This window comes from Sander vitreus, chromosome 20 (assembly GCF_031162955.1).
Source record: "Sander vitreus isolate 19-12246 chromosome 20, sanVit1, whole genome shotgun sequence".
NCBI classification, from domain to species: domain Eukaryota; kingdom Metazoa; phylum Chordata; class Actinopteri; order Perciformes; family Percidae; genus Sander; species Sander vitreus.
In genome coordinates, this window is record NC_135874.1 from 7500181 (window position 1) to 7514060 (window position 13880).

Here is a 13880-nt window from a genome sequence, read left to right on the forward strand (position 1 = left end):
ATACATATCTGGAGACAGCAGGGTGGATGGTTGTTCGAAACACCTTTAACCGTCAGAACTCGAAGCCCTTTCACACTTTCTAAACCTGGCTGAAACCCGACGAAGTTCTCTTGAGCAAAAACAGTGAAGACAGGTTCAGGCTCTCTTGTGACCCTGAGTTTTGACATATCTTGGATGCGTGTAAATTAGCATATGTGAAATCCCCTCTGCATGAAAGAGCTGGGATTGTTTTTAAGCCAAAAAGACGAAGCGCGTGACGCGAGCACTTAACTTAGCAATAAACGTTTCTAGCTAACTTACTTTCTGGCGTCGAACGACGGAACCGTAAAGTTACCTGGTGAAAAAAACATTTATCCGAATTGACCACATTTCTGTGAAGTTATCCTTTGACAGAGATGGGAAAGGAGCCAGTTGGCGTCTTCTCAGGCTGCATTCATCCTCTTTGTCTCATTCATCGCAACGGTTACAGGGCAAGACGCTCAGGTCCGTCAAACATTCACCCGCAGCAAAAAAATTAAAAGGTCGACGCTAAAGCCAGTGCGATAACTACTATTAAACCGCTCGTAGAATAGAAAACATTCAAACGTATCTACGTCTCTTCAGAATGCACTTGTTGTGGCTTACTTTGTGCTCTTAGCTTGCAGCGTATTCAACTTTGCTGTCCCTCCGCTCCATGCTCACGGTTTTGTGACTGTGAGAAAGATGCTCAGCCTCGGCTTCTGCCACACTGCTGTAGGTTTTTACTCCGCTGGACGACGGGAGTTCAGCGAGCACTGGCGCCACCTGCAGTGGCGTCTGGGAAATGTAGGACACATGAATAAAATGAAATGAAAAATAAAATATATAGATAAATAAAATAAACAATTAAAATCACTGATAGAAACACATGAAAATGTAAAAAAAATAACAAAAGTAAATACCTGTATTATATTTAACTGTATTTTATTTAACAGTCCTTACCAGTAGTTGCACAAAGTAACTACATACATGACATACAGTAATATTAGGAAAAAGGGGGCCAAATATTGGAACTAAAATAATAATAATAATGGACTGACGCCGATATTGCTTTTAAAAGTTTATGGTATACCAGTGTATAGGTCCATCTCGAATCAAAACAAGTAAAAAGAAAACACTAGAAAAATACCATGACATTACAGGCTACAATACAAGACATCACATTAATAATACATTTTAGAGAAAATGTATCTCCCACAACTTAAAAATTGGCTGCAAAAATGTCGATGTAAAAAGTGTCAAAGATGAATTTGCGCCACTTTGTTTAGATGCATGGTCTCTTCACTCTAAATGATAAATACATAATTCTTATTGTGCATTAAATTATTTGTGGTATAAATCAGGGAGACACCAGGCTGTTTCTCAGGGTGATCAAGGCAGTGTTGGACCCTGCTTGAGGGTTCTTGAGCAAGACATTTAAATCTATCGCTTACACCTCTAACCTGAGATGAGACATCAGTAAAAAACAAACAAAAAAAACAGTAAAGCATTCATTTCTAAATGAAGTCAGTGAGCAAAACAGTACAACATGAAACAGAAAACACAAGACAAAACATGTTATGATTGATTTTACATTTATTTTTCCATTGCACAATAATATCTATATATAATGTATCTACAGTCTAAATTGTTTGTGGCAGCAGATTAAGTCAGACATCCATGTGAAATTTGTTTTAATAAAACTGTACAAAAATTGCCTACTATGAGAAAATACTGCAACTCCACAGATATTCATCCCAGAAGACAGACAGATGGAAGTATGGCGAGTGAGAAAACCCTCGAGTTCTCCTGCACGGTGCTGTGAGCCTAGCTTCGATTTCTATGCATTTCTACAGTGCAGGGAAAGCAAGAGATTTCATGAAGCAAACAGTAACAGAAAAGGATGTACCAATAAAATAGAATCTCTCACAGTTACACAATTGGCATAAATAAATGAAAATGGGACACCTTCAGATGTGTGATGAGAACTTCAGTTCTTTTCAACATGGTGGTAAATAAAAATGCCAAAAACAGACAGACAATCTCTAAGAGGGATAATACATGGTTGTTTCAAGTTTGTAAACACCTAATATCATGCATCCTTCAATGTGCAATAAGAGACCATTTAGACCATATATGTTGCAAACTGAAGCACTTTGAAGTTGAGGCCACACTTTGCAGAAAGACTCAGCGGCCCACCAAGAGGAGATGACCCTCCTGCAGTAGCAAAGCTTGAATCTGAAATGAGCATGTTCAATATATAACATGACAATGTTTATTGTCATGTCTGGATGATGGATAATTATGCACAACCATTGTTTGGACATTAATGTGAGTTATTTGAAAAATGACATTAAAAGGTATTCATTTTTAATAGATTATTGAAATTAAAATGTATATATACACGTTTTCAAATATATAAATATATCATAGTATCATTAACCTGACGTTGAAAACAAATCTGAGAGTGAAGCAATCAGCATCATTGGCAAATGACATAGTTATAAGCATAGGTACTGTCATGTTTTGGTCCTTTCAAAAACAAGCAAAGTGGACACGAAAAAATAAACACATTAAAACCATACAAACAAAATTATTTTTAAGTACAAAAAAATAGTGCAAAACCCACACAGCTGCTCTTTCAGATGGGTTTATCTCAGCAGTACACAGTAGAGTCGATTAAAATCAGCCAGCTTAAAGTGAAGTGTTTTATTCCAAAATGCTGTATATCTATCTTGGAAAAAAACATTTTAATAATGGATGAAAACTTCACTTTTACTAACAGTTTGACCTCATGCCTGCAACCATTTTCCATCAGTGGTACATGATCTCATTTTGGAATTAAACTCTTCAAATTCACTTTTCTTGTTATCTGAACACATGTACAGCAGTTTGGGTAATGAGGGTGGCATGTCTATAAGAAGAAGCTAAAGCCAATCCACTCCGCCCTCCACACAGCAGACTTCTTGACTTAAAAGAGTGCTATCTATGGTATCCAGACTGTCTCTTACCATTTAGGAAAAATCAAGACAACTCTGTGAAATTAAGCAACTCTTTGGTGTCGGAAAAGAACATAGCTGCAAGCGTACAGTATGTCACGTTGCCTGAACCTGCACTGTCAGATTTGTGTCCAGCTGTCCCGTTATTTACAACATTTGGCAGCAATCTGGACTGACAAAGTCTCTCTTTTCAAAATAAAAAGACCAACAGATAATGCTCCTACATTGACACAAATAGCAGCATATCCTTGCACCTCATGAAAAAGAAATCTAATTACCATAGAATTCCAGTGTACCACATTGAAAAACACTGTCAAGCAAAAACAAAAACCTCAAAAGACCTTTTGTAATACACTGTATCTATGCAGTATTATAAATATTGGCGTCCATACACATATTCCTGAATATATATATATACACACACACACACACTCTCTCTCTCTAGAGGTTAGACTATGTGTTATGAGGCAAAGGCAGAAGAGAAACAGTTTTGAAGTGAATGGTTCAGAGATGACCAATGGCACTGCGTGTAACACTCTGTGGTGCTTGGTCATTTCTACTGGCAGCTACGAACACAAAGACAGCATCACCATTTCCATTGTGCTGTAAGAGACACATGCTTTTTTTTTCATTACACATGGAGAGACGAGATACAAATTCGCTATGACAGACAGAATGCCAAAAAGAAATTTGAATAATCGTATAGATAGAATCTTTATCACACAAAAAAATAAATTGTAACCAAAATATACATTTATGCTAATAGTATTAAGGACATTCTTTGTCTTGCCCTACAACACATCATTCTTCTCATTCGTGACTTAGCTACAGCCCGTTGAAAGCCAGAAGAAAATAAGACCTTCAGGGGTTTTCCAGTGTATCAACTCTTCTCTTTACTGATAGATCAATGTAAACTCTTCATCAGGGGTAAACATTTTCAGCACTTTTTTGCGCATTTAATTGACCAAAAAAAAATTAATGAAATGCACAACATAGAAACTCCTTTTCTTTCCGATCTATACGGTTCCAATAAATAGTCTAATTTATAATAAAACCAAAGTGATTCTCAGAGAGCACGCCATTTGTCTTTCTCACTTAAAACAGCTTGGTTGGAAAATCCTGTGAAAAAGAAATTGTCGGTGATGAACTAGTGTACTACCAGCCCTTATTCGGTGAGAGGCAATAGATTCATCATCTTCCTGTCTAGTTTTTACGGTTCTCAGTGCTTGAAAGGCTCTTTCTTGGATTGACAAAAACAAACTGACAAAAGGACAAAAAAAATCTAATATATATCTATATATCTAAAATAATTTGAACCAGAAAAACAAACAGCAACACAAGTCCTTCATTGATTCAATCATTCCTATAGAAACTTACATCTTCATTGACTTAATTAGATTCGAAGGACATGGGCTCATCAGACTTTTCTCCTCATTTAAGTCCACTGTGTTTGGCAAACACCATAAAGGGTAGAGAAAGGAAAAAAAGAACAATTGCAATCAGGCCACCACAAGTACATGTTTTGCAGAATTGTCTTTCCTCCTTTAGAACAAAACAGCAGTATAAGTGTATATATATATATATATATATATATATATATATATATATATATATGAGAGATATATATATATATATATATATATAGATATATATATGAGAGATATATATATATATATATATATATGAGAGATATATATAGATATATATATATATATATGAGTGTGTGTGTGACTGATGGATATGAAAGGTCACCTCTCTCCTGTTCTGCGGGCTGATGTTACAAGTACATCGTTGCTCTCAGGTTAAACAGAAAGAGGGATTCCTAAGAGCTTCTCTTCTTCCATTTCTTTCCATTCTCATTACGTTGGGTCGGCCAGTGTCTACTCCGCGGCAGTCCTCTGGTGACTGAGGTAATGCAGAGTGTATTTGATATTGTGCTGAGAACAAAAGCATGAGTCTGTTGAGCAGAACCCCCCGCCCCATGGAGAGAAATAAAGAAGAGAAGAAGAAGGACCTGCAGCTCCTTAGAGATACTGGTGAGCGTGATAACAGAGTCTGATGCTCCACACGCTGCCATCAGAGCTGGTACCACTTCTTATCTTTGTACTTCAGCATCATCTGAAGAGGGAAACGAGCAACATTGTCAAAAAAGTCAGAAATAAGAACATGAAACATTAACATGAAACAGGATAAACAAACATGATTACATGTTAACATGAAATCAACGTTTTAAGAGCCCAAAGACATGACAAGTGCATACATCATGAGCGTGTTTGGAAAAGGAATCTGCGCTGGCCATCATGGCTGCCGTTCTGTCCTCCAGCTCGCCCAGTTTCTGCCCTCTCTCGTCCAGAGCTATGCGGGCGCGGGCCAGATCTCCCACAACCCCAGACGCTGCACCCTTCATGCCCTCCATGCCTCCTGTACCAGGGATGTGCTGGGCCAGGCTACGGGAGGCCTTACCAGCACCTGTTTCACCAACTACCAAAGACAAATAGAGAAATCCTCTTAAAGTGTTAACAAATTCCGACACGCATCTTCCCATGTTCAAAGTCAAATCAAATAGCACATTGGTGGTTCAGGAAATTGTCCTTTAGTCTCGCATTGCCAGACCTAGCTCCACAGTGCTGTGGAGTAAGGTCTGGCTACAGCACAGATACATTCCAGGATAGGAGAAAAAAAAACACTGTGGGTTGTTTGCATTTCTTTAAACCAATCACAATCGTCTTGGACATTCAGGACACAGCGACGGTGGATCTGTCTCGGGAAGGAACTTGTTTTGGTGGAACATTTGCACCCACGCAAAAGAAAACGCCACATACAATAATAAATGAAGTTAACTGTTCATACAATACAGCAACGTGAGCTGTTTAAATTAGCTGGATACATGGTTAAACCTAATTTGCTCTTACCAGTGTATCGCTGTGTGTACTTCGTCCATAACAATCCGCGCCAATGAGTCCCAAAACGTTCCAGTTAGATAGTAAATGACGTAAACATATTCTTTCTAAAGAACCAAGCAGGCCTGCCTTATTGCACGATCCAAATTTCCTCCAAAACTTGCCATTTTCAGCGTAAAGCTTGATAGCTCGAGGGTTGTTCTTATTTCCTGTGTCGAAGGGATTTTGAAAACGGCAACGCACAGAGAGCGGAACGTGAGGGACAAAGCCTGATATCTGGCTCGTGAGCCCTTATGGCGAATATCAGGCTATAATGTAATGTAAAATGTACTTCGGTTGATCCTGACAAACTGTCCTGTACCTGAAAAGTCTCCCACACCATTCCCAAAACACATCTAACTGGTGGCTTTGGTCAGCCAGTGGCATTCAAAATAAACAGAAGAATTATACAGAATATGTATGATGTAACAAAATCATGATTTGATACTAGTCCGTTGTGTACTTACAGAGGTCCTCCCTGTCCAGAGACTGAGCGCCACCCCCAAACAGGCCTTTGAAGAAACCTTTGTTAGGAGCCTCTGGTGTCTCCACAGGGGTAAACAACTCACTGAGCATCTCCTGAGGAAGACATCAACATCAGAACATGTCTATTTCAATCTATATGTACTGTGATCTTTAAAAAACATTGTTTTGGTGTGAGAGTACGCCGTGAGTAAGTGTATGAACGTATACTACTATGCACTAGAAGCACCTGTCCCATTATGTGTATGTGAGGGTATGGTTTGTGGAAGGGTATGGCGTGTGCATATGAATGTACTGTATACTTCTAGGCACCAGGAGTAGCACTTAAATTTCGTTGTGACAATGTTTTACAATGACAAATGAATGGTTCTGATTCTGATATTCCCCAGAGAAATATAAACGGACCAATAAAAGAACACAAATGTTTTTTAAACTACCATTGGACTGTAATACTAGTGACCTCAGTGACTTAATAAGTACACTGCATAGCAATATGCCTTCTTGTATGTCCGTTTCCTTTGTCACTCATTTGATGTCCACAGAGGATGCTTAGTGAGGGGATAATTGGTGTAGTGTCGGGAAGCCAAATGATTCATCACAAGCATGATGCATAATGTTGAAATGACACTACAATCTACAGTGCAGAGCTGGTTCAAACAGCTGGACAAAAATAATGAACTATGTGTTGAAATATTATATATATAAGATTGTACATGCTCCCGCCCCTCCCCTCCTACCTACATGGGAAGTATTTTCTCTATACTTTTATTGGATCTAATAATGAAAGTATAACTCATTCACTAATTAAGAGTATCTGACCTGCCGGTTGTCGCAGGTCTCCTGGCTATAGGTGATCCTCTGGATCTCCGTTGGGGAGGTGAGGTACAGGGCCTGACCCAGGTTGGAGAAGCAGAACGTTCTGGCTATCCGCATGTCTGTCAGCGGCAGGTAGTTCACATCCAGCAGAGGCCGTAGACTGGGTAAACTGGCATGACACACAAAGAACATTTAGTTATTTACGGTACAATAAAATCAAGGAAACAGAAAGACGACAAGAAAATAAAATAAAAAAGAAAGATCGTGCAGGTGAGATTAAGAAAACCCCTGAGGGCTTATAGAAGGAATCTCACCTGAGGAAAAGAAAAACAAATAGTCCTGAAATCTACAAATTAAACAAAAGTAAGCCTTAAACTAAAAAACAAGCGTAAGGTTGGCTATATGAAACAACAAATGCATAAAATCAATTACAAGACTATAGATAAAATGAAGATGTGTGGATTTATGTGTGTATGTGTGAGTGGTTATTAAAGACAGGAAGGCCAGACAAAATCAGATATGAATAGTTCAGATCAGTGCAGTTAGGTTTGGTTCATCAGACAGGTCCTAAGCTTCTTTTTATAATTTTTGACAGAAGTTGACTAAAATGCAGTGTGGCTATAACTGTCCCATAGCTGTACTCCCCTGTATCTACTGAACAGACATCATTTCAGACCACATTGTAACGTTAAGAATTTTGCTACACAAATGTAGTCATTGTGACTTCATCAGACATTTTGAAAGTAGATTCAAATACCACCAGAAGCTACCAGAAGCCGTACCTCAGGGTCATGATATGGCCGTTAGCACAGAAACAGGCGATGCAGTAAGCTCCGGCCATCTGCACAACATCAGCCCTGAGCACGAAGGAGGACTCGGTGATGCTGTGTTTGTAGATGCGGGTTTGGGAGGGCATGGCCACCACCTTGGCCTGTTTCTCCGAACACAGCACAGCGAACTGGGAATCTTGACCCTCTTGTGCCGAGGGAGGGGAGGCTGGCCTGCGTCTCCGGCTTTTCTCCTTCTCCTCGTCTGAGGCATTTGGGTCGTACCATGGCTCGTAGGAAGGGGGCAGCAAAGTTCCAGTGTTGTCCAACAGGGCCATAGTCAAAATGCCTCCTTTGAGTGTGACCATAGTGCCTGAAAAATGAGTATTACAGAGGTATTGTTTTATTTTTTTTATTTAGATTAGAGACATCCTTCAAATTGCCACAGAATATACAGCTAATTGCTACAATCCTTAATTTATGTTCAACCAAGAGGAGAGCAGAGCGTGAGAAGTTGGATATTTTCATTTGGAACATCTGGACAGTAAGTAAGTAAGGTTTATTTATGTAGCACCTTTTACAGATACAGAATCACCAAGTGTTCAACATAAAAAACAATTACACAATACAAGCAATAAAAAAAGAATAAAATAAAACAATAAAAGAAGAATAAAATCGCAGCAGACGAATAAGGGGAGAGACAAATAAAGTTAGCTATATATTATATATTAGTTATATAGTTAGCTAAAATTAGCTATTCGGATAGGCTAACCAAAAGCCCAAAAAATTGTGATGGGAAATAATTAAAACCACTTGCACTAGCCACTCAACCTTCAAAGTTTTGTTATGTCCTAAGCTCTCTTTAATGCATTTTCATTTGCTTCCCCCCCCCCAACATAAAACTCAGAGGTTAGAGAAAAGGTCTTCACACACTTTTTGGTGCAATAAAATGATCCTAGAACTGGCATGACCTTTCACTGTTTGGAATACAAAAATACTGGTTTGTTCATTTTAAAGCTGGGGTGTCACGGAAGGCTTGTATCATGTGGACGCACCAACAGTTTGGTTGTCATTACTTAGAATTCCTCATGGGGGCGGCAGAAACTACGCACTATAGCTTTGAACCCTGTAAATGTCTGACTTTAATGTTCAACCATGTAATGCTGCTACGTTGCAAATATGGTTTGAATTACTTTTGTATTATAAAAAGGCACAGTACATGATGAGTGTACAATGCATTTTAAGCCAAAACGTTCAGTTATGCTACACTGAAATAGCCACAATGTGTACCCGTGTGGACTCCATGTGGCACTCACTAATATTGTGCTGAGCTTTTAAATTCTGCTTCAAAAGTGGCATTTATTGCTCTTTGGCACAAAACACTGTCTGCAGGGCTTTGATACTGTGGGTTTGCTCATGAATATACAATAATTGACTCAACAATAACTTCTCAAAAGATTTCTGGAACAGAATCTTTTGGCCCAAACACTGTTTGTGGAAAGAAAACTCCTTACACACAGAGTTTTCAAGTGACCACAATTTCCCTCTGTCCCTCTCCTCCACCACTTCCTTTCTAAATGCCAACTATTCACAGTGCAAGACATGTCAACTATGAAGGCCAGAAAGGGTCATTCTGAGCTTTAGAAAGTAATGGACAAAGCAAAATGACTATTACCTACATTAGTGGCTCTCAAACATTTTTCAATAATGAACCCCCATTTGAAGTATTTTTTCAGCCAAGTAACCCCTGACCAGCACTAAACATTTTTGGTAAAAAAAAAAATAAATAAATAAAAAAAGCTTAGCTATTTAAAGAGGCACAATACAGCGCTGCACCATCAGTGTCTGATTTACTAAACAACAATATTTTAACTGAAAAACACTTAAATACCCCCTGCAGTAATCCAAAGTACCCCTACGGGTACACGTACCCCCATTTGAGAAACACTGACCTACATTATACTGTATTATATGTTCACCACCACTGCTGGAGCTGCTACCCCCGCGACCCGACCCCGGATAAGCGGATGAAGATGGATGGATGGATGGATGGATGTTCACCACACATGTTGAATCCCTGCTGCACAAAGCTAGCTTTCTCATGTCTGTGAGGAAAGTGGGATTTTTGACTCAATGACTACAAGGGGCTTGTAGTCATTGATTAGTGTTTTTCTGTCTCACATGCAGAACCTACGGAAGAGGTTAGGGCCACATGTGAACATTTTATTCAGATTCTGAGTTTAAAGTCAGAATTTGGAGAAAAAAAGTAAGAATTCTGTCATTCTCAGGCTACATTTACGTTTATCGATGTTTTTTTGCCCCCAACGGCGTTGTGGGCAAAAAAACACCATCGAGCTACAATTACAGTACAACACTTCGCCGCCTGATTGGGTCACGACGTCTCGTTCTTTGAGACTAAGCTACTAACGTAACCATGGCAACTACCAGCAACGGGTGGAGTATACACTTATGTATGCCCAGTATACGAGAATGTTGATGAGTTTACGTTTAGCTCAAACCGTAGCAATGTAAATGTAGCCTCAGAATTGACTGACATTAATGTTTTCACATGTGGCCCTAATCCTCTTCCGTAAGAACCCTGCCTGGTGAATTACTTCAAGTTCAGTTGAGCTTCTTACCACAGGAGGAGATGCCAATGGGTTGCTGCAGCCTGTGGTCCCCAGGGGGCGGCAGGCTGAGGGCCACCATCATCACAGTGCCCTGGGTGGTTCCCACCAGCAGACAGGGGCTGACCACGCTGTCTGTCTTCCTGGGGAAACTCTCACAGAAGTGAAAGGAGGAGATGGCCTCTCGGGACTCTCTGTCTATGCTGGTGACACTTGAACTGCGTGAGCGGGTGAAAGCGTTATCCTTGGCATCTGGACAGCAGGAGGGAGCACAAGAACGAGAGAATGAGGAATGATTGGTGTGTAAAGAAAGTGGGGTAACACTTTATTTGAAGGTATCTACATTAGAGTGACATGACACTGTCATGACACATGAACCCGAACCCTAAGTCTAACACTAACTCTAACCCTAACTTGTCGTGACAAAAACTGAATGACACTTACTAAAAGAAGCGTTACGTCATAAACGTTTATGACTTGTTTATAATGTTTATGACACGTTCATGACAGTGTCATGTCACTCTTATGTAGATACCTTCAAGTAAAGTGTAACCGAAAGTGGTAAAATGTTCACAGAGGACTTCTCCATGCAAACAGGAGAATTAGAGATGAAATCCACTGGGTCAAAACTCAGTTAGCATGTTAGTGCTATGTTCTGCTACTATATGTTTAGTGGAGCACAGCCTTAATCATATTCACGTCTTTATAGTGAGAAGTGACCCAGTAGAGAGTAGTATTCAAAAAGATGTTTAACACTGAGATGCTCTTTGCACAGTTAACATCCAATGATGCATTTTCTTTAAAAAGGTCCCATGGCATTACAATGTCACTTTATGAGGTTTTTTAACATTAATGTGAGTTCCCCCAGCCTGCCTATGGTCCCCCAGTGGCTAGAAATGGCGATAGGTGTAAACTGAGCCCTGGGTATCCTGCTCTGCCTTTGAGAAAATGAAAGCTCAGATGGGCCAATCTGGAATCTCCTCCTTAGGGTTAGGGTTAGACTTCAGATACAGTATTAGGGGACCACTAAGGCCTATATAAAGGAGACTTCAGATACAGTATTAGGGGACCACTAAGGCCTATATAAAAGAGACTTCAGATACAGTATTAGGGGACCACTAAGGCCTATATAAAAGAGACTTCAGATACAGTATTAGGGGACCACTAAGGGTTATATAAAAGCATCCAAAAAGCAGCATGTTATAAGACCTTTAAATGCTTCCCACAATGCACTCTTTGCAACTAAATTGCAACATTCTCAATGTAAAAAAAGTGCAAGATATGCATGTAGTACTACAGGGAGTCCCAAGGAAGAACTAGTGTTTAAGGAGCAAGAATTATTCATGCCTCATTACTGTGCTGACGGCAGCTGAAACACAAGCTTTTACCCTCTTTAAAAGGCTAATGAGGAACACAAAAAGATCTGTGACACAGAGGGGAAGGCTAAACAGACCGGCCATCACGTGTGTTCTTCACAAGGAAAAACTGTAAACAAGAAAAGCACGATTTTTAACACCGAGTGCAAAGTCAAGCCGGCGGGGTTTCCTCCAAAAAGAACCCAACAATGATAGTGAAAAGATTAGTGTCATGTCAACCAATTCAGAACAAAAGCCCCAGCAGTGGTGGGGGGTTAGTACCAGTTATCCCACTTCAGCCAAAGTCAGACCATGGCTGGTCCACTCACAGTAGTTGAGATCTGATTTAGTTCTACAGAAGGCCCCCTTCTGGGTCATCCTGGCCGCCGCCTTGCCTTCGTTTATGTAACAAAAGTGCTTCTTATTTGTGAGAGAGCGCCATCGCTGGAACCTCTCCTCTGCTTACAGTGCAAACAGAGACACAGTGTTCGTCTCAACTTACAGTATAACATCCCAAGACAACAGGAATCTCACATTTACAACAACATGCTATTAGACAATACAAAGTATTTGACAGCTGTGAACTCACTACAAAGAAAGAAGATTCAAATGGCAAAAGGAACACCTGTAGAAAAGTGTAAAGGTTCTTAGAAGCTAAATATTCAGTAGTTTTGGCTTACCCAGGTCTGGCTTTTGCTCGCTAGACGAGCTAATTTTCCGTGACATCTTGGCTGTAACAGAAACAAATACTCATATTGTATGAGGAAAGACTGATGGCTAAAAATTGAAAGGTTTTTGAAAAATCAAAGATAGTTTAAATAAACTGCAATCGAAGATTCCGTAATTATCATTTCAGCAACCTGTGACATAACATTGTTTTTACCACGCAAATCAGTGCGCAATCACAAATTAGGAATTTCAGACAGACATTCTTAAGAGTGGTGATAGATACTTAAGGATAACTGTTAAGGACATTCATAAAGTGCCTACAGTACATTATGCCATACATTGGACAACCCTTACTGTGTGCAACAAGACTGCATTGCTTTAAAAGGAATATTCTGACTCAATTTCAATTGAGTTGGTGCTTTTAACTTTGTTGCTGGCTACCGGGACTGTTGCCAATATAAAGTATAACATCCCCAAAGTTGCCCGTTGCAGTCTATAACCACCCTTAGAGAAACCCTGAGAATACAAATGAGGCTGAGCGGCATCACAGACAACCAAAGGGCCTGCAATGTCAAACAAAGCAAGAGGCAGTCAAGAAATAAGGTAATTGCAATTCAGTGAACATAGTTATGCAAAGAGAGTAGGAGGAGGAAAAATCAGTGGGGAGCCAAACAGTTAACACTGAACTGAAGCCCTGGAATCAGAAACACACACAGCAAGTGTCTACAACCAAAGATACATCATTCACTTAAACAATTAAGTGGCAAGGTTAGACTTTAGTACTGTAAAGATTAGAGCATAAAGCCGATTTTCTATGCTTTCGAATTGGTAAAAAAAAAAAAAAAAATCTCAATTTGGCATAACATTTTTAATCCAGAGCAGCAGCAGCCACAGCAACAAAAATCTGCATAGAAAATTTGAGCCCTGAAATTCAAAAGACGTCCTGTCATGCATTTAATAAAGAATCCTGATTCCCTTCATGAATCAACTATGAAACCCCCACACTGTATGATTAGTAAAAATACATTTCTTGTAGGGGTGTGCAAAAAATAAAATCGATTCACATTCGAATCGCAATTCAAGCTCTACCGATTCCAAATCAATTCATAGAATTCCAAAAATCATTTTTTTTTTAAATTGTATGTCTACTGCAATCACATGGGAACGGTAACTACATTTATATACTGTGAATCGTTTTTTATTTTTTTTATTTTTAAAAATCGAGAAT

At 39.4% G+C, this 13880-nt stretch overlaps 1 protein-coding gene across 10 annotated transcripts in view; it reads right to left on the bottom strand.

Annotated features, from left to right (window-relative positions):
* Nucleotides 1–4691: 4691 nt before the first annotated feature.
* Nucleotides 4692–13880, bottom strand: part of stxbp5b (syntaxin binding protein 5b (tomosyn)) — a 32598-nt gene continuing 23409 nt past the window's right edge. For 4 of the 10 annotated variants that reach the window (XM_078277080.1, XM_078277079.1, XM_078277078.1 and 1 more), the window contains 8 exons: nt 12664–12714; nt 12313–12444; nt 10641–10880; nt 8017–8374; nt 7238–7403; nt 6403–6514; nt 5257–5477; nt 4692–5114 (listed from right to left, as the gene is read on the bottom strand). In XM_078277080.1, the coding sequence (XP_078133206.1) occupies nt 5073–5114; nt 5257–5477; nt 6403–6514; nt 7238–7403; nt 8017–8374; nt 10641–10880; nt 12313–12444; nt 12664–12714 (1322 nt within the window). In that variant the 3' untranslated portion in view covers nt 4692–5072. The remainder of the gene's footprint in view (nt 5115–5256; nt 5478–6402; nt 6515–7237; nt 7404–8016; nt 8375–10640; nt 10881–12312; nt 12445–12663; nt 12715–13880) is intronic. The other 6 variants (XM_078277084.1, XM_078277083.1, XM_078277082.1 and 3 more) reach the window with 3 other exon arrangements.